Raw genomic sequence first — 18,914 nt, forward strand, 5'->3', positions numbered from 1 at the left:
GAAAGAGGCTGGAGGGGAGGGGATGAGTAGAGGAGGACTAATTCTCATTTATTTTAGAAATCTCCAGACATTATTGAACACTGCACAAAGCGCCATTCAACTGGAGGCTCCTCTGAGCTCACCTGGCCAGCCCCACTGCAGGGTGACGGCGCAGGGAACTACAACTCCCAGCGTGCCCCGGGGCTGGCGGAGCCGTGGGCGTGGCCTACAGCTGCCACAGCAGGCGGGCGGTACCGAGAGGAGTCGGCGGGGCCGAGCTCCCGGATGTGGAGACGTTGGAGCGGCGGCGTGGGAGGAAGATGGACGCGCTGGAGAAGGGGGCCGCCACGTCGGGGCCCGCCCCGCGTGGACGGCCGTCCCGGGGCCGGCCCCCGAAGCTGCAGCGCAGCCGGGGCGCGGGGCGCGGCCTAGAGAAGCCGCCGCACCTGGCAGCGCTGGTGCTGGCCCGCGGCGGCAGCAAAGGCATCCCACTGAAGAACATCAAGCGCCTGGCGGGGGTTCCGCTCATTGGCTGGGTCCTGCGCGCCGCCCTGGATGCGGGGGTCTTCCAGAGGTGCGCATGTGCGGGAGCCGGGCCCGGGTCGGGGGTCGGGGTCCCCAGGCCTGACCCTGGGTCGCCCCTGCTTGATGGGCGCCTGTCACCTCTGGGCTGCGCAGACTGCCGGGTGCTGCAAGGCCCGGGAGGCAGCAGGTGCATGAATGGAGTCGAGTTGGGGCTCCCCAGCTTAGAGAGTCTTCCCTCACCTTTGAGAAAAAATAATTCTCTGGCTGTGAGGCTGTGAGTCAGCACAAAGAGGAAATGGTCCCTACGTGTGTATGAGGTATGACTGTTTTATGGGTGTGAATGGGTTTAGCCTACCTCTTGAACTTTGGCCTCACTAAAGGCAGTTTTATCTCTGCATCCTCTCGGCCTCCGCCGGATTGATCAGGAGTTACAAGTTGATGCCATTCATCAAAGAAGGGAGAAAAAAATCCTTTGCCAACAAGGAATTTAAATGCCCATGCTGGCTGCAACCTAATTCTGCTTGAATTTATTGCTACCTTTTGATGGTTTGGCTTTTAAGATGATTGATTCTGAAGACTATTGATTCCCCATATTATGAAGGCAGATTTTTTTTTTCACCCAACTGACATTATTTAAAGATGGGATAGCAAAAGATATAAATGTATGAGTTTTCTTTGTGTTTTGATTCAAAGGAAGCTCTGGGTGGAGCTAAAGAAACAGCTGGCTTCTGAAAATAACACGTAATAGGAAGTGTGCTGTGGAGAGATAGGGGAGTATCGTGAATTTGGTTCAGCTCAGTAAACATTTCTTGAGCCCCACTTTTTGCCATACACACGCAGGAGATAGCAAGATGGTCCGTGCACAGTTCTATTCCTTACGGAGCTCACGATTGGTTTTTGTTTGGTTTTGTGTTTTTAAACCTCTCAGAATGCAGACTGCAAAGGAGTGGGCAGTTAATTATGTATAGGCCACAGGGACAAAGTAACATCTATGAAGGGAAAAGAGTTTGAAGTCATCCTGACCATAGATTGAGAACAAAATTATTATTTATGACTCTCAGGTCCCATGTCAGGAAATGACTTTCAGAGTGGATTCAGAAAGGGTAATGGTAGAACTGGAGCAATGGCCCAGCACTTAAAAGCGCGTACTGTCTTTCCAAAGGACCCAAGTTCAGCTCTCAGCACCATTGTTGGATAGCTCACTACTGCCTGAAACTCCAGCACCAGGAGATTGGATATCCTTTTCTGGTCTCCACAGGCCCTTGGTCTCACGAGGACATATTCACACTATACAATCTTTTAAGGGAGGTGGGAGGGTAACTGATAAAGGAGATGGCTCAGTGGACAGAAGGCTTGCCATGTAAGCCCGAGGAACTAAGATCTCATTCCCTGAACCCACGTAAAATCCAAGTGAGAGACTAGTGCATCTGTAATTATAGCAGGACAGGAGAATCTGGAAACTCGTGGGACAGTCAGTTTGGTGTACCCAGTGAACAACGAAAGAGAGACCCTGTCACAAACAAGGTGGCATGTGAGGACCAGTGCCCGAGGTTGCTCTCTGACCTCCACACATGTACCAAGGCACTCATGCATGTAGTCACACAAACACCCACCACGTACACACAGGTAAGTCTTTATGTCCTGTAATTAGGTATAAGAACAAAAGATGAATCTTTCATTCAGCACATGCTGTCTACTACTATGGGACTGGTATTGCTGTCTTGAGCCAAGGGTTAGAGCAGCAGCAGGAGCCAGCCATGTAGAACCATTGACAGGCGCAGCCCCATGCCCCCTCTGGAGCCATGGACACTGATAGGAAGAGTAAGGCTTATTGGGCACAAGCCTCGGATCGAAGGTGACACCCCTGTTCCATCTCTTAAGAGGTGACGCTGTGCAGCACATGCGGGGCTTCTGAGGAGTCAACTTTAGCCCTATTCACATGGACACAAGATGGTCATCTGTTTTCTTGGTTGTCTACTCTTGATGGTGTGACATCCAGGTGTGAGCAGGCATTCCTGACCCTTGTAAACCTGAAGAAAGGTGACTGATAGGAGGTGATGTGACGGATAGCTGTCTTCCTGACAGTTCCCCTTACCCGTCACAGGCAAGGCTGCCCTATTGGTTAGTTCTTTGGGGAGTGTGGTTAAACAGTGAAAAACACACTTGTTAGTCCATGCCACATGCTGTGATGTCCAAGCTCATCTCTGCACTTCCTGGCTGCCATGAGGTGGGCATCTCTGCTGCACTGTGTTCCCTCCACCATGATACTCTGCCCCATCACAGGCCTCAGTATTTGAGCCAAGCAAGTATAGAAAGACGTCAGAAAGTGAGCCAAAAGAAATCTTTCCTTAGGTTGTTTGGTGCAGTATCCCCACAGCTACCACAGCTGAGCAACATGTAGAACATGCGTGTGGTATCAGATGAGATTTGTTACAAGAAGTACACAAGATGGTGTGCTCATCAGGAGAATCTGCCGTTTCTTGTCTCAGGGTGGGCTGTCCCTTTCTGATGTCCAGCAGAGAGTTATGAGATCCATCTGCCTCTGCATTTGTGACCATAGTCTTTGTCCACTTAAGACCATATCGTTGATTCGGTCCCGCTCTCATGACATTCCCACCTGAGAAGTTGCAGTGCCTCCAGTTGAACGGACTGTTTGTTCCAGGGAAATCATGATGGGCTCAGAGACCCCTAAGCCCTCTCTTACAGTGAACTTAGGAAGTTTTCAGTCATAGAAACTCTCTCCTCCGTGATAGGGCTGTACAGACATGTGCCTTCCCTGTTCACGTGAACGGCGGACCTTCTGCCGTGTAGCTTCTGTCATGAGGACCGGCACTTGTCTCTCTTCCTGTCTATAAACTTCATAGTTACAGAAGGTTCTTTGTGTGGACTGACTGTTTGAATACCTCTTGATGCCTCTCCCTTGCCTCTCCTGTCTTTAAAAGTGTTTCCGGTTTCTGATTTCAGGATACTGGAGTCTAGTTTCTTCCTTATTGCAGTGGCTGTGGAGGACAGCATGCCCTTTGTAGCTGTTAGTGTCTGTCAGGGTTTCGTTAGTGTCAGCACCTGTGCCTTTCCAGGAGCAGGCAGGTCTGCTTACCTTTACGTTTGAAAATCCTCACCTCATCGGACCCCACTGCATCCCTGACACATCCTCAAGCCAGTCACTGTAAAGTAGAAAACAATGCCTGCATCCCTTCAGTCAGCCCCACCTCATAAGTCCACAGACAGCCCTTATGGAAGCATCATGAGGAAGGCTAGAGAAGTCACCAAGTGAGGAGGGATCCTGCTTCGTTTATTGCAATGTATCTTTGTGAGGTCCACTGGTGAAATAGCTCAGCAGATAACTACACTTACTACCAAGCCCAAGAGTCTGAATTTGATCCCTGGCATCCACACAGTGGAAGGACAGAACAGACTTCTCCACACACAGGCAATTGTGTATCCCTCATTCCTGCACGCCACAAACAAAGTGAAAAAAATGTAGATTCATCTACACAAAATCCCACTAAGAATAATGCGAGCATCAGCTTCTCTGTAGCAGTCCTCCATCTGGAGGACGTGAGCCCTTGCTGCTCTGTAGTTCTTTGAGCTGCCTGTAGTACCTGAAGTGATAACAGTGACTAGGAGGAATAAATCCCTTCCATGGGCCAGCAGCTTAAGCTGACCAGCTCTACCCTCTAACCTGTCTGGTGGACCTCACTCTGTTTCTGGTGGTGCCTGCTATGAGCGCTAACCCTCTGTGAGGACCTGTCAGGATTAACTGGGTAAGAGAAAGGGCCAGCAGTGCTTCTCTGCTGACCCACTCTGAAAAGTAGTCCAATACTGCTTGATGCCTAAGTTTTTAGGATGGTGAGGGTGTTGACCACAACCTCTCTGTGTAGTAGTCACCACACCCACCATTGCCCCTTTGTACCCCAGCATCTCAATGTACAGGGTGGACTTGAGCATACACCTCAGAGGAGAGGCTCATTGGGGATTCAGGGAGATAATGTGCCCTCAGCCCTGATGTTAACTGGCAGTGCTTCTTTGTATCGAATGCTCTGAAAATAATCTGTCTCTTCTCATGGGCCATGGTTCCCTGTTTGTAAATGAAGAACTAGTAATCCTGAAAACGCCTTTCCTTTGACTTTGGACGGTTAATGGAAATGTGTCTTTATTCTCTCTTGCAGATGCCAGCAGACTTTTTCTAGACAGGACCACACAGTATATATTGCCAGTTTTGCGGGCCAGATGGTCTCTGTTGTAATTTCTCAGTTCTGAGCCTGTATGTTATAAAAGTGGGCATGAATGAAGGAATGGGGCCGTACACCAGTAGAACACTACACAGTCTGAGAGAGAAACCCTGTCCTATTCATTCTGATTAGCAGTCTATCTTAGATCCTCAATTAAAATGTATACATTGAGATTGAACTGGCTTTGCAGGACCCCTGGAGGACTTTGCAGCATCCTCCCTGCCTGCAGCTCTTGCTTTTCTTCCTTCAGCAAACACTTAGGTTAGGAGGAGATGGAAGAAGTATGTGGTGGCCTGACGTGTGTTTTTCAGGACCAGAGATTCTTTTGTTCAGAGCCATGCTTTGACTGGGGATTAGGGGCAGAGTTTTCAGCCTGCGCCTGATAGACGTTAACAGAACTTTTCCAGGTTACTAACTCTCCTAAGACGGTCAGCAGTCCAGAAACTAGCTGGTGAGCATATTCGCTAGAAGACTGTTCCTCGAGCCTGGAAGACCCATGATTTTCAACCACGCATCAGCATGGTGTGAGCAAATGTGAGAACAAGTTGATCTTTTGACTCTTGTATAATAGTGGTGAATATTGGCATACATTTTAGTTTCATTTTTAAGCCTTCATGTTTATGATTTGTGAGGGGCCTATGCTCTATTATCATCCTTGAAATGACACTTTGTGGTTTAAAGTCCTTGTCACAGGCACCATAGTTGGTACTGTGTGTATTGAGTTAGGTGGAGCATCAGTTCATTCCAGATTAAAGCCACTGACATTTACTTCCTGGAGTACTTTTAGGTCTGTTCATTCTCAGACATTCTTTCACTTACCCATTCCATCTGATGGCCCTCAACCAAAGAAAGGTGTGTCCACTGGTCCCTTGTGTTAAGTCACATGTCATATACACAAAGCTTTTTAGTTTTCTTCCAGATTAAATGAGCCAGTGCACAGTTTGTTACGTCTCCTGTTTCAGTGCCTCTTCCTTCTGTGGCAGGCAGCTTATATTTAATGCCCATCGCTGTATGCGCATCTATAGTTAGCAGCACCTGTGCTGTGCTGTGCTGAGCTGAGCTGAGACATGGCTGCTCGTAAGCACTCTCCAGTCCATCCATTCATCAAACACAAGCCAAGTACGTAGTAGACAACAAGAACTGTAAAGCGTGTGTGGGGAAAGTTAAGGCATTAGAAGGAGTGTGGGTACTGAATTGATTCTCAAGTCTCTCCCTGACTGCTTAGCAGGAATTACCACATTGTATGGGCCTGTCTCTACTGAAAGGCCAAGAGGAAGCACTGTCCTGAAATAGCTGTCAAACCCCAGTCCAGATAGACCCCAGCAAGCATTTCTGGGATGAGGAATAAGGGAAGGAAGGAAGGGGGACAAACTGATAAACTTTTAAATTTATCTTGCAAACATTTCAAGCTGATCCCTGGACCTCCACTGGTAATCATCACACAGTTCTTGAGCTGTAAAGTAATTGCCAGGAGACACGTGCCAGCATGCTCCTTCATTTTTCTGTGTTTTCCTTATCCTTCCCTTCACCTGCAGGTTCAAAACCCAGCTCAGTTGTTTCATTAGCATCAGTGTTCCACCGCGGGCAGGGGTGGGGAATCTGTCACCAAACCATCTACAGCACAAAAGAAATCATAAGGAGATGGGGACTTATTGACTTAATCCTCAATTTAAATCCTCAACTATGTATCCTTAAATAGATAGTGGTGGGCTGTGTGTGTGTGTGTGTGTGTGTGTGTGTATGAGTGTGATCATTCTCCACCTGATTCCATGAGGCAGGGTCTCTCACTGAGGTTGGAGCTAGGCTGGCAGACACCAGTCATCAGCAATCCTCCTGTTTCTGTCTATCAGAATTCTCGGTTGCAGGTACACCTGGCAGCCATGTCTGGCTTCTTTCAATAGGGACTAGAGGTTTGAACTCAGATCACCTAGTAAATCTACTCACCCACACAATCATCTTTCCAGCCCTTAAATCCTCTTTCTACAAGTGCAGAAGGGAATATATAAACTTAATAAAGGAAATCTAGAGGTTAGAAAGTTTCCTTAAATGATCTTGGAAGTAAGGTGTGTATATTCTTTCTCGCTCCTTAAATGCTGAATGAATTGGACAGAAAGAAAAGAGTACATGTGTATGACAGTCCAAATCTTGAACTATCTGCATCCTACCATTATTAAAGCATTGTGGTCCAAGTAACATTTATGTCCTCTATATTTAGAAATGGGAGTTTGCGAAGGTTCAGAAAAGAGAGCCTCAGTAGAGACTAGCTTGTCTGCACAGAGAAGCACTTGGCTCTCTGTCTCGGGCATACAGAATGCAGTAGGCAGCTGAGCTGCAGTGCTTAGAGCTAGGCCTTCCCCAGCCTGTGCAGCCATGGTCTCTACCACAGTGGTGAGTGCTCAGGTGTCCACGTGCTCACTGCTTTAAGCATAAAGTTGGATTTTCTGGGCACGTGAACCCAAATCTGGATATTGACTCTCTTCTAATCATCAGGTAAGCTGAGTCCAGTGCAGTGTACTTTTACATACATATTACTGACCTGTGAATGATATTTTGGGTTTAAAATGGCAAATCACCTTCAGCTCGCTTTAGATTTGACTTCTAGTGATATCTTAACGTAGTCTATGACTATCTCAAAAATACTGAGTTCATTTTTCCTAGATTGTAGAAATAGAATTTTGAACCTAAATAACATTTGTGTGTGTGTGTTGCTCTTTTGATTTTGTGCATTGTTTTGGATCTCTGTTTTTGTTTATTTTGTTTTGGGGGGCATTGAATCAAGGTCTCCCTATATGGCACTAGCTAGCCCGGGATTCAGGAACATCACCCCAACCTGCTTCCTGAGCCTTGAGGGTCCAGGCACAAACCACGATGCCTACTTTTTCAACGCCAAGTTGTGTGCATTGGTGCAGAGCTCTGCCTTACGTTGGCAGTCTCTTCTGGTGACTCGGTTATTTAACTCTCTTTTTACTGTCCAAACAGTGTGTGGGTTTCAACAGACCATGATGAAATTGAGAATGTGGCCAAACAGTTTGGTGCACAGGTCCATCGAAGAAGTTCTGAAACGTCCAAAGACAGCTCTACCTCACTAGACGCCATCGTAGAATTCCTGAATTATCACAATGGTATGAGTTTGACTACTCAATTCAGATCGTACCGACACAAGCCTTGTGTGAACATTTCATAAGATGTCAGTACTGTGTGATCACCAGGGTGGTGCTTATGCCTTCCCCTTGTGTTGTCCTCAGAGGTTGACATTGTGGGGAATATCCAAGCTACGTCTCCATGTTTACATCCCACTGACCTCCAGAAAGTTGCAGAAATGATCCGAGAAGAAGGATATGACTCTGTCTTCTCCGTTGTGAGGCGCCATCAGTTTCGATGGAGTGAAATTCAGAAAGGAGGTAACCAACTCATTGTACTAAAAGCCAAGCCTTGTTTTGCTTTGTTAGTATAAACATTGTTAGCAGAAAGAGAGCTAAGGAACAGTGAGAGTGCTTGGTGTACAGCTGCAGTAGGCAGTGACAGGATATTCCAGTCTAGAACTTGTTATAAAGCAAAATGGTAGAAACCAAAGCACGTCATCCCCCACTCTTGAGACGTTCTAGCCTATGTTTCTGTGAGCTCTGAAGCAGGCACGCCAGTTCTGAGGGCAGAAGCTTTGTGTTAGGGAGCTGCAGACAGATCATACCAGACCCTCCCCAGGGAGACCTTCAAGGTAAAGTGATGTGCTAGGCCATCCATCTGAAAGAAGCTGGGAGTGACTGAGTTAACACGGCACAACACTCAAGAGTGAGTGCCAGGGACAACTCTTTCATCTCTTCATGTGCTGTGATCCTTTGGAGCCCCTGGGAAGCAGAATACGGCTGGTGGGTGCCATCTAAACCAGGCTGGCATTTCTTGGGCTCTGTTATGTTCCTTGTTTATAAAGTCATACCTGCTATGTAATCAGTACATCACAGGTTCCCTGTTACATTTTCTATGCTTGTGACAGTAGATGTGCCGTCCAACGTGGTGGTCCTAGCAGCACTGGAAGTGCTGACTGTGCAAACTCAAATGTCTCTTAAAATAGAGATACAAATTACAGAAGAATGAGGAAACAGCTACGGCATTCACCACAGCGTGTGATTCTGACCCCCCAAATGTGTAAAGGATGGTTAGCCATAACAGCCTTCCATAGGCTCAGCACTTCGTAGACAGAGACAAGGGAGTCCTGGGAGAAGCTGGCTGGCTAGAGTCATCAGTCCGCAAGCTCTAGGTTTGAATGAGAGGCTCAGCTGCACAAAGTAAACTACAGAAAGACAGGAAAATGCCTGAGGCCAATGTCAGGCCTGCATTCTAATACACCCCACACATACACACACACATTCTTACCTGTGTCACCATCTTAGACCTGTGCACACACCAAATAGAAGGAAAAGCACACACTGTGTTCCTGCGATTTAGAGTGAATTGAGGGGTCACAGTGTCTTGCTAATAATCTTATATTTACAACATGGTAATTGTTTTCTTCTGGCATTTTAAGACTGGTTTCTGAAGCTGCAGCATGAAGATGCCACTATCTTCTATGTTTTCTCAGTGAGAACCAGCTACCATCTCCATGATTTCTCAAGTCTAGCGTGTCTCCTTCTCAGCTGCTCTTCACATTCTCTGGTTTCTCTTCTCCACAGCGTGGTGTGGCTCTGCTTTTCTTAGTTCCCCTGAAGTAGGCTAGAAACTTGCTAGTGTGTGTGAGCCCTGAGGTGTTTTTCTGCACGTTTTCTTTGTCCTCTTTCTGGAATCCATACTAAGTTAGTTTTTAGTTTCTGGTTTGTATTTCTCTGTTGACTCTGCTCTCTTTATTTCTCTGTCAGTTTTGAGCAATCAATCCTAGCTGGTGTGTGTTAGAGTATATTAATTATCTCTTCAGCCAGTTTAGCTGTTGAATTACTTCAGGTTTTTCTTAGTCTGCATATTTGAGTTCATCCATTCCCTGCTGAAATTTCCATGTTTATCCAATTCAAGCTCTTTTTCTTTAATGTCTTTAGCATACTTATGGCGATTCCTGGAAAGTTCTTGATATAAACTCTAGCATTTTTGTTTATTTCTGAGTCACTTCTCCTCCCATTCATCCTCTTGAATGTGGCTTTCATATTTCTGCTTCTCCAAGTGTCTCGTGATGTGGCAAGCACTTGCCATAAACACTGGAGTCCACATTTCCCTTCAGAGAGCACAGACCTTCCCTGTGAGACACAGGAATAAGGCGCTGATGATGGTGATGCAGTTGTACTAGACTCACTGACTGTAGTTCCAGTCACTGCCCAGTGCAGGTGCACATCACAGGAAGGTCTGTAGGTACAGTTGGCTCCCTCTCAGCTACCGTAGACAGGGCAGGAAGTGCTAGCTCAGAGTTATATAAGGACAGGAGATGCCAATACATGGTACTGTGAGGACAGGAGACAACAGCACGTGGCGCTGTAAGGAAAAGACAGAACCAGTCCTGTGGTCTTGTAAGGTTCTTGCCTGGTCTTCCAGCCTCTCCCTGGCACGGGGACTTGACGGTAGGAAGAACTGGTGTTATAGTTGTGTTTCCTATGCCTGACAGTCTGTGGCCCACATCCATCGGTTAGAATTGCTCCTCAGGTCCTCACCCAGCACAGTCTCTGCTTGGGCCAAGTGTGAGCAAGCGTGCAGACCATCCATCCTCATGCTCCATAACCCGTTTCCCAGGAGAGGGGCGTGTCCTGGCCCGTCTTGTTGAATCCTGGATTTTTAGCTGCCTGTCAATACATAGTGTACACATACATAAGGCTTTGAGTTCAGATCTCAGCACTGTGTAATACTGGGCATGGTGGCACATGGCTGTCAAGTTATCCCACCACTCAGGAAGTGGAACCAGAAACATCAGAAGTTAAAGTGATAGTCAGCTGAGTAGGGAATTTGAGGCCAGCCTGGGTTACATGAAACTCTCACAAAACAAAACAAACAAAACAAACAGAAAAACAAAAACCCAAAAAGCAAAAAGGTTCAGTGATTTAATAGGGAAGTCCTTAGTTTTCTATGACAGTTCTATGAAAGCACTTTGTACCACGCTAGGTAAATGCACACACTGCATGACTGCGTCTGGAACTAAGGAGGTCAAGCACAGAGTGACACTTGATGGCAAGCAAGTCGCGATCCTTGGAACTGTTGAAAGGTTGACGCTTGCCCTCCAAACCCTCAGCGCTGTGTACCCCTCTTAACCCTGAGTCTCTGAATTGCCTCACGAAATACCTTTCTGCTACTAAGTATTTAAAGGGAGGCGAGTCATTAGGAATCTGAGCAGTTGTCCCTTACAGTAATACCTTTTGTTTATCTAGATGCAGATGTCCGCAGTCTGAGGGGAGTTTTATTTATGCTTGTAAAGTTATTAAGTGAATGTGTCTATTCAAAGTACTGTCGACTACTGTAGCTTTTGCTTTTAGTTCGCGAAGTGACTGAGCCTCTGAACTTGAATCCAGCTAAACGGCCTCGTCGACAAGACTGGGATGGAGAGTTATATGAGAACGGCTCATTTTATTTTGCTAAAAGACATTTGATAGAGATGGGTTACTTACAGGTTTGTATATTCATTTTATAAAACTCTTCAAACCCTTGTGTGTTGTGCTCTGAGCTCTGGGAGAAGCTTGTCTTTACCATTGCTGAGGAGAAGCGAGGTTACCGTCTGGGATGTCAGCCTGCAGCAGTGCCTCCCAGGAACACTGTGGGATTCCCAGGAACTGTCTGTGGAATCTGCTCAGTGGGACATTGAGATAAAAAATGGAACGAAGGCCGAGAGCTCCTGGCATCCTGTGTTTGCACTAGCCCCCTCAGTTGTGTGTGTTACAAGTAGATTGTGGCTGTGTGGTTAAATAATTTCTATACTTTACAAACAGAAAACAACCAATTCCGCAGATCTGAGAGAGAGTCGACCCACCTAGTTTTCTCGAAGGACAACTTCTCTCTCTGGTCACCTTGGCTGTATCATTCTGTGTGTTCACTTGCTGCTCTCATTTTTGAGAGGTTGGCCGTCTCATTCTTAGAGCCTGTGTGGCTACGTCATATACTTGAAAATTGGCTCATTTTCACTATCGACGACAAGCTCTCTCTTACAGTGGGCTGTGGGAAACCTTACGTGGGTTCCCACTGTGCAGAGGGAACCACTGGCTCTGAAAATGAAATAATGAGGAGCTGTGGGCACTTAGGAGCACTGACCCCTCTCCCAGAGGACCCAGGTTCACGTCCCAGCACCCACATGGCAGCTTACAGCCATCGGTAACTCTAGTTCCAGCAGATTCAGTAGCTTCTTCTGGCCTTCTTGTGTATTGGCATGAATGCAAACAAAACACAGTCTATATACATGAAAATAAATACACCTTTAAAAATGAAATAATTCAGGACAGACACAATACTGCCAAAATTGAGATGGGCCCTATTTTACAAAACAGTGGGGGGAGCAGGTTGCAGAGCATGGATAGGAGGAGCTGGGGGTGGAGGGGAGAGGCGTGGAAATGGCTCTGGGTAAAGCACTTGCATACAACTGTGAAGACTGAAGTTCAGATCCCCAGACGCCATAAATGCCTGGGGGATGTGGTCCTGCCTGTAATTCCAGTGCAAAAAAGGGAGACCAGGCATTCCCTGGCCACCGTGGCTACCTAGGGTGGTCTGTCCCAACGAGTAGGTGGAAAGTGATTGGGGGAGACTCCCAATGTGACTCTGAGGCCTTCACACGTGTATGAGCACACGTTCTTGTACACCACACATGTGTATCCACACACGGGAACATCATGCACTGAAGACTAATTTAGTGGTGGTCCACCTTCTCAACATGCAGAGGACCAGTTCCAACTGCTAGCACCAAAAGAAAACCTCTCTGCTCTAAAAGTGCTCCTGCGACTCATGTTCAGTTTCCTTGTAGAGTCGAGGAAGGCTAGCGCTCGCACTCACTCGCTCTCTCTCGCTCGTGCTCTCTCTCTCTCTCACACACACACACACACACACACACACACTATCCTAGAAAAGAACTACTAGTTCTTTTCTAAGGACACCTGTGGTCTAGCCCTTCCCTAATGTGTAGATAAAAATTGTGTTTCTCACTGTAACAAGATTTGTGAAAACAGTTTTTACTTTTCATTCTCTCATATATTACATCCCGACTGCAGTCTCCTCCCTCCTCTCCTTCCAGTCCCTCCCCCACCCTCCTCCCCTCTCCCATCTTTCCTCTCCCTCAGATCCACTTCTCCATTTCCCTTCAGAAAAGAACAGGCCTCCCAGGGGTGTTACCAAACGTGGCATAGCAACCTGTGATAAGATTAGGTGCATACCTCATTTCAAGGATGGGCAAGGCAACTCAGTAGGAGGGAAAGGGTCCCAAAAGCAATCAGAAGGGTCAAAGACAGCCCCATCCCACCGTTAGGAGTCCCACATAAAGACCAAGCTACACAACCGTAACGAATATGCAGAGGACCTAGGGTGAAACTGGTCTTTAAAAATTAAGTTTAGTCAGCCATCAATGGGAGGAGAGGCCCTTGGTCTTTCGAGGATCATATGCCTCAGTAGAGGGGAATGCCAGGGCCAGGAAGTGGGAGTGGGTGGATTGGGGAGCAAGGTGGGGGGGAGGGTATAAGGGGCTTTGGAGATAGCATTTGAAATGTAAATGAAGAAAATATCTAACAAAAAGGAAAAAAAATAAGTTTTCCAACAATTGATCTGGTCATTGAAACAACATCAAAGGAAACATTCTTCTCTCAGCCTGTGCCCTGGACTCTGCCTCAGCCTAGTCATGCACTGTGCACCCGGGGAACCTGAGGCAGTCTGTACAATGGTACTGTAGGTGGGTAGTTCAACACTTGCCAGGGACCAAAGACCTGAAAGCCTGGTGCTGCTGTCAGGGGACAGAGGAAAAGCAGCAGATGTCAGTGTCCTAGACTCTGCTGTGGTTGGAGTGCTGGAGGGAGGGTGTCCTCTCTACCCTTTCACCTTAAATCTGGGCTGTTTAAAGGAGCAGGGGACCTGCATGGTAGACAGAATTCATTACTCACTGGTTTGGCTTGCGCCTCATTTCAGAGTGATCATTTCGGGTGTGTCGCTGGCTTACTAGAGTCTTTGTTTTCTCGCTGTAAACCCAGATCCAAGCTGCACACGCACACACGACTGTCAGAGTAACACTCAGCGTCTCTGTTGTCTTCAGGGTGGGAAGATGGCGTATTATGAAATGCGAGCTGAGCACAGTGTGGATATCGACGTGGACATCGATTGGCCGATCGCAGAGCAGAGAGTTCTGAGGTAAAGGAAGGGGAAAGCCTGAGATAGCAGTGGGCCAAAGCCCAGGTCTATCTTTAGCACATCTAACTGGCCTTGTAGGCAGAGACTGGAGGCAGTCTTTGTACTCCGTTTCCTTGAATGGGGAAGGCGTGCATATAGAACACTTGCAATGACTTTGGCGCTGCGCTGGGAGGTGCAGTCTGGCAAGCCGTACTGCCTGTCGGAGCTCTCGTTCCATCTGCAGAGCGCGAGTGACCCACAGTGCTGCTCAGAGCAGTGTCTGTCTCAGTGACCCACAGCGCTGCTCAGAGCAGTGTCTGAGTGAGTGACCCACAGTGCTGCTGCCTGCTGCTGCCTGTGGCCGGAAGCATGTTGGGACTGTTGAATTTGTGCTCACAGTTCTGTCTTGGTTTCTTTTAGATTTGGCTATTTTGGAAAAGAGAAACTGAAGGAGATAAAGCTTTTGGTTTGTAATATTGATGGATGTCTCACCAATGGCCACATTTATGTATCAGGAGACCAAAAAGAAATAATATCTTATGATGTAAGAGATGCTATTGGCATAAGTTTATTAAAGAAAAGTGGTATTGAGGTATGTGCTCCTTTAATATAATAATAGTACCTGCAAGATTCTGATTCAGAGAACATTCCAGTACTTAAGAGATTTAAAGTTCACTATTTACATGAAGGTTTTGAAGTATTGCTTGGTGTATTCCTAGAGAACTATCAACACTTGAAAGATAAAATTGGGCTTTTTTTGAGCCATTAATATTTCATACTTAGTCATATTTTAAATATATTTCTTCCTTTTCCATAGGACCTTAAACAAGGAAAATTTCCTTAACTAGTGTTGTCAACTAGAAAGGGACAAGCTCCATGTAGACTTTTAAAGTATGGCTTACTCGTGTGAATGAAATTATTAATTCAGGATAACATAGTGTATATGAGTATATTTTTCTTAAAATGAAGATTAAGCCAGGCCCGGTGGCGCAAACTGGAAACTCCAGATACTAGGGATCCCCAGGTCAGGGACTGACGCAGCTCAGCAGTGCCTTGTCTCACGTTAGACATGGAAAGGAGGCTGGGCTGAAACTCAGTAATAACACACTGCTTAGTGTGTGTGCATGACACCTTGGATTCAGTCCACAGTGTGGGAAGGAGTAAAGGAATTACAGTCACTAGGAATTCCACTATGTGATGCTCTGAGCAGATGACCGACCTACAGGGAGCAGGCTGTGTGTCCTGCGCATAGCTGGTGTGGTGCCTTGATAGGCCTTGGAAGTGAGGCAAGCTTTGTGAGGCTCAGGGGACCATTCATTTGTGATGTGAGTCTTCACAGCTTGATTCATCAGGCCTGTCTGTTTCCCTCTCCTCCTAACAGCCCCACTTCTTTTCCAGGTGAGGCTCATCTCAGAACGGGCCTGCTCCAAGCAGACGCTCTCTGCCTTAAAGCTGGACTGTAAAACAGAAGTCAGTGTGTCCGATAAGCTGGCCACCGTGGATGAGTGGAGGAAGGAGATGGGCCTGTGCTGGAAAGAAGTGGCCTATCTCGGTGGGTCATCCGAGGCTCTGCTTACCCTGTCAGATGACCAGAAGGGAGCCTCGCGAGCTCCTAAGCGAGAGCTGCAGCCCAGAGCACTACATTAGTACAGTCTGGGCCCGTGATAAGGCTGCTGGGTAGTGGCAGTTACTTCCCATCTGGTAACCAGAGGTCGCTCCCTAGGATATGTCTGGTAAAAAGAGAGAAATGGCCTTTGAAAGTCATTTAACCTTTAACTCTCTAACCTCCACATGAGAGCCCTGGTCCATGCTTACTTACCACCACTACCCCCACCCACAGGTAGCCATTGACACAGCTGTTCCAAAGTCTACCGTGGCAGTGTGTCAGAATCGGCTAGTGGACTTTCTCCAACACATACTGTGGAGTCACGCTGTCACCACCACCGTCAGTAAGCTGGAGGTGTCAGGAGTGGATGCCTTAGGACTGCTACAGAGGCTATACAATCCAGGCACAGGGCCAGCAGGCTCTGACACATAACACTTTTACTGTTTGCTTTTTAACCTACACAAGTTGTTAAGGTGCTCAGTGACTACACACAGATTGTGCACGAAGCAGACACGGACAGATGACTCCAGCCTCACGAGGCCCACATGAGCCTGTGTTCTTGAGGTGCTGGGATAACTTTGGAGCCCAATATAGAGAACAATCCAATAGCACATTTGCTATAGAAAGCACCACCCATGTGGTCCTTAGGATTCCTGCTGTACCCATTATTCGTGAGGCTCAAAGAAGCTTCTATATGAGTGACTTTGTGTGGTCATCATCAAAGAGCGAACTAAACTAACATTAGAGAGAAAAACAGAAGGCTTCGCCTCATAGAGGAACTGTGCCATTTAATGCCTGCCATAGGCCAAGAATCAGACTTCAGAAGGCATTGACAAAGGAGTAGTGATAATTATCCTGGATCGTAACGTTTGTTTGCTTAAAGAAAATGTTGCTGTGGTGAATATGTATGGCTTAAACACCCCTTCACCACACAGACACACACACAAACACAAACAAAACTTGGAGGTTAGGAAGTAGAGAATACTTCCTAAATGTTTACTTACAGAATGCAAGCACTGTTTCAGAAAGGCACATAAAAATACATGCCAGGCCTGTAAAAATGGTTCACTAAGAGCACTGCTATTCTCAGAGAATGCAAATTTGATTTCCAGCACACACAGCAGTTTACAACCAGCTGTAACTCCAGCCCAGGGGATCCAGCACCCTCTTCAGGCCTCCAGAGTCACTGTATACACAAGGTGCAGACATACATGCAGGTAGACCCACTCGTACACATAAGTCTTTTAAGATTCCTGAGCAGTGTTAGTGCTGTGCCGGACATGCTGCTGTGTGCCCATAGGCCCAGCTTGGGAAGGCAGGAGGATCGTAGGTTCAAGCTTGCATCTCAATAACTCTTGTAAGAAGAGTTTAACTTTAGACAGGATCACCTAGGGTAACGCTCGTGGTACTTCTCCATGGGAACCATTCAGTTCAGTACGTGAGTTACAGGGGAACATTTCTGTGGGTGGACAATAAGCACTGGGAGGCAGCGTTTTCTCAGTGCTCCTGGTAGTCGGATCCAGAATGGTCGCTATCTCACTGGTGGCCTCTGGTGTTTCTTCTAAATGAGGTATTAGGCAGGGCAGGCAGGGGAGGGTGGAGTTTGTTAATGTAATTTAGTATTTATTTCAGTGCTTGCAGTGTGACAGCCGTCCTACACATAGTATATGACATAGAAGTCAGAGAGCTGTTGTAGCTGGGAATGGGGGGACTTGGATTAGCAAGTACACCATGTGGGCTTGTCTCCTGATTTTAAAATTTCAAAATGAAAAAGACAGTTCAGAAGGGCTTGGAGAGGTGGCTTCAGACCCCAGTCTGAAGAGCCAGCAAGGTGGCCCAGTGGATAACAGGACTTGCTCCGGAGCCTCATGGTAGGAGGAGAGAAGCAGCTCCCACGAGTTGCCCCCGCCTTCCGTGTGCACACACACCAAGTACATGAGCAAGCCAATGACTGAGAGACCTCTGACACTGACCTGGCCTCCTCACCCCTGTGCCCACACACACAAAGACGAGTGTTGACATACTTGGTGATGTCTGACCATAATCAGTTATTCAATTATTTTAAGGAATTATTATTTATTGTGTGAGTTTGATAACTATTTTTATTAGCTATAAATGCTTAAAGGTTTGGGAATGAGGGCCAGGATGTGGTGGTACACACCTTTAACAGCACTCTGGAGGCAGAGGCAGAATCTGTCTGGGTATTCCTTCCACACTCTACCTCTAAGAAAGCTAGAGTATAGGACATAGAGAGAAATAGTGATTAAGTCATCTAAAGCTGATAATCACTACATGTGATAGCTTGGACCCTTACATGTATTTGATTTTTCACTCAACTAAGCTGTCATTTGTAATTCACATACAGAATTTCTGATCATTATAATATACACAGTAGGTAAGGGGTATACTCCGTGCTCCCTCCAGATCCCAGGCACACTTGGACTTAAAGGGACTGCTTTGTTCTGTATGACTGTTAGTGCTCCTGTGGATGTAACTATTACTGGTTGTGGTTTGTATCGTTTTGCTGGAACGTTCTGCTTTCATAGTGAATGGTTTCTGTCTCACTCACAGGCAATGAAGTGTCTGATGAAGAATGCCTGAAGAGAGTGGGCCTGAGCGCTGTTCCTGCCGATGCCTGCTCCGGGGCCCAGAAGGCTGTGGGGTACATCTGCAAATGCAGTGGTGGCCGGGGAGCCATCAGAGAGTTTGCAGAGCACATTTTCCTACTGATAGAAAAAGTTAATAACTCATGCCAAAAATAGAAAATGTTGTAGTGGGGGGGGGGGGAGATTGAAGCCTTTTTCAGTCGTTTTGCATTGTTTTTGATCAAGTCCAGAAGTATAATCTGCAGGCGTGTGATCTGATTCATGAGATACTTCACTATTCTCAAAGCTGAGTTTTCTCAAATCATGGTTCCAGAATCCATGACATAATTATGTCTGTTTTCCTCTTGATGCAAGGTCGTTACTGAAGGATTGACCTAGTCTTTCTCCGACCTCTAGTGAATGCAAGTCAGACATCATAAACAATCCACTCTGTATTGTGCCCTGTCAAACTTGTGTGTGTGGTGTTAATGATACTGGGATTTTATTTATTGTAAAGCAATGTGTCTGGTAAGACACACCTGTGTTAATAAAGTTACCGTTCACAGACTTGAAGTTTCTGTACTGTAAAAGACATGTCCTAGGCATTCCCTTCAAGCACTAGCTGTATAGATTCAGAAACAAGAGCCTGGACACCAAGTCTGTAGCATGGTGACTGCTTTGAATGTGCACACAGAGAGAGCTCACACAGGTAAATACAGAGGTTTAAAT

At 46.7% G+C, this 18,914-nt stretch overlaps 1 protein-coding gene across 1 annotated transcript; it reads left to right on the top strand.

Annotated features, from left to right (window-relative positions):
* Positions 1–214: 214 nt before the first annotated feature.
* Cmas (cytidine monophosphate N-acetylneuraminic acid synthetase) lies at positions 215–18,752 on the top strand. The gene is made up of 8 exons (XM_021164521.2): positions 215–553; positions 7,716–7,858; positions 7,982–8,137; positions 11,177–11,310; positions 13,921–14,015; positions 14,415–14,586; positions 15,393–15,546; positions 18,172–18,752. The coding sequence occupies exons 1-8, from the start codon at positions 300–302 to the stop codon at positions 18,360–18,362; spliced, it is 1,299 nt and encodes a 432-aa protein (XP_021020180.1). The 5' UTR covers positions 215–299; the 3' UTR covers positions 18,363–18,752.
* Positions 18,753–18,914: the final 162 nt, after the last annotated feature.

Source organism: Mus caroli, chromosome 6 (assembly GCF_900094665.2).
Source record: "Mus caroli chromosome 6, CAROLI_EIJ_v1.1, whole genome shotgun sequence".
Taxonomy (NCBI): domain Eukaryota; kingdom Metazoa; phylum Chordata; class Mammalia; order Rodentia; family Muridae; genus Mus; species Mus caroli.

Coding starts and splice junctions, on each gene's coding strand:
- Cmas (XM_021164521.2), top strand. CDS start 300: ATGGACGCGCTGGAGAAGGGGGCCGCCACGTCGGGGCCCGCCCCGCGT. Junction 554..7,715: donor GATGCGGGGGTCTTCCAGAG/GTGCGCATGTGC, acceptor CTGTCCAAACAG/TGTGTGGGTTTCAACAGACC. Junction 7,859..7,981: donor ATTCCTGAATTATCACAATG/GTATGAGTTTGA, acceptor TGTTGTCCTCAG/AGGTTGACATTGTGGGGAAT.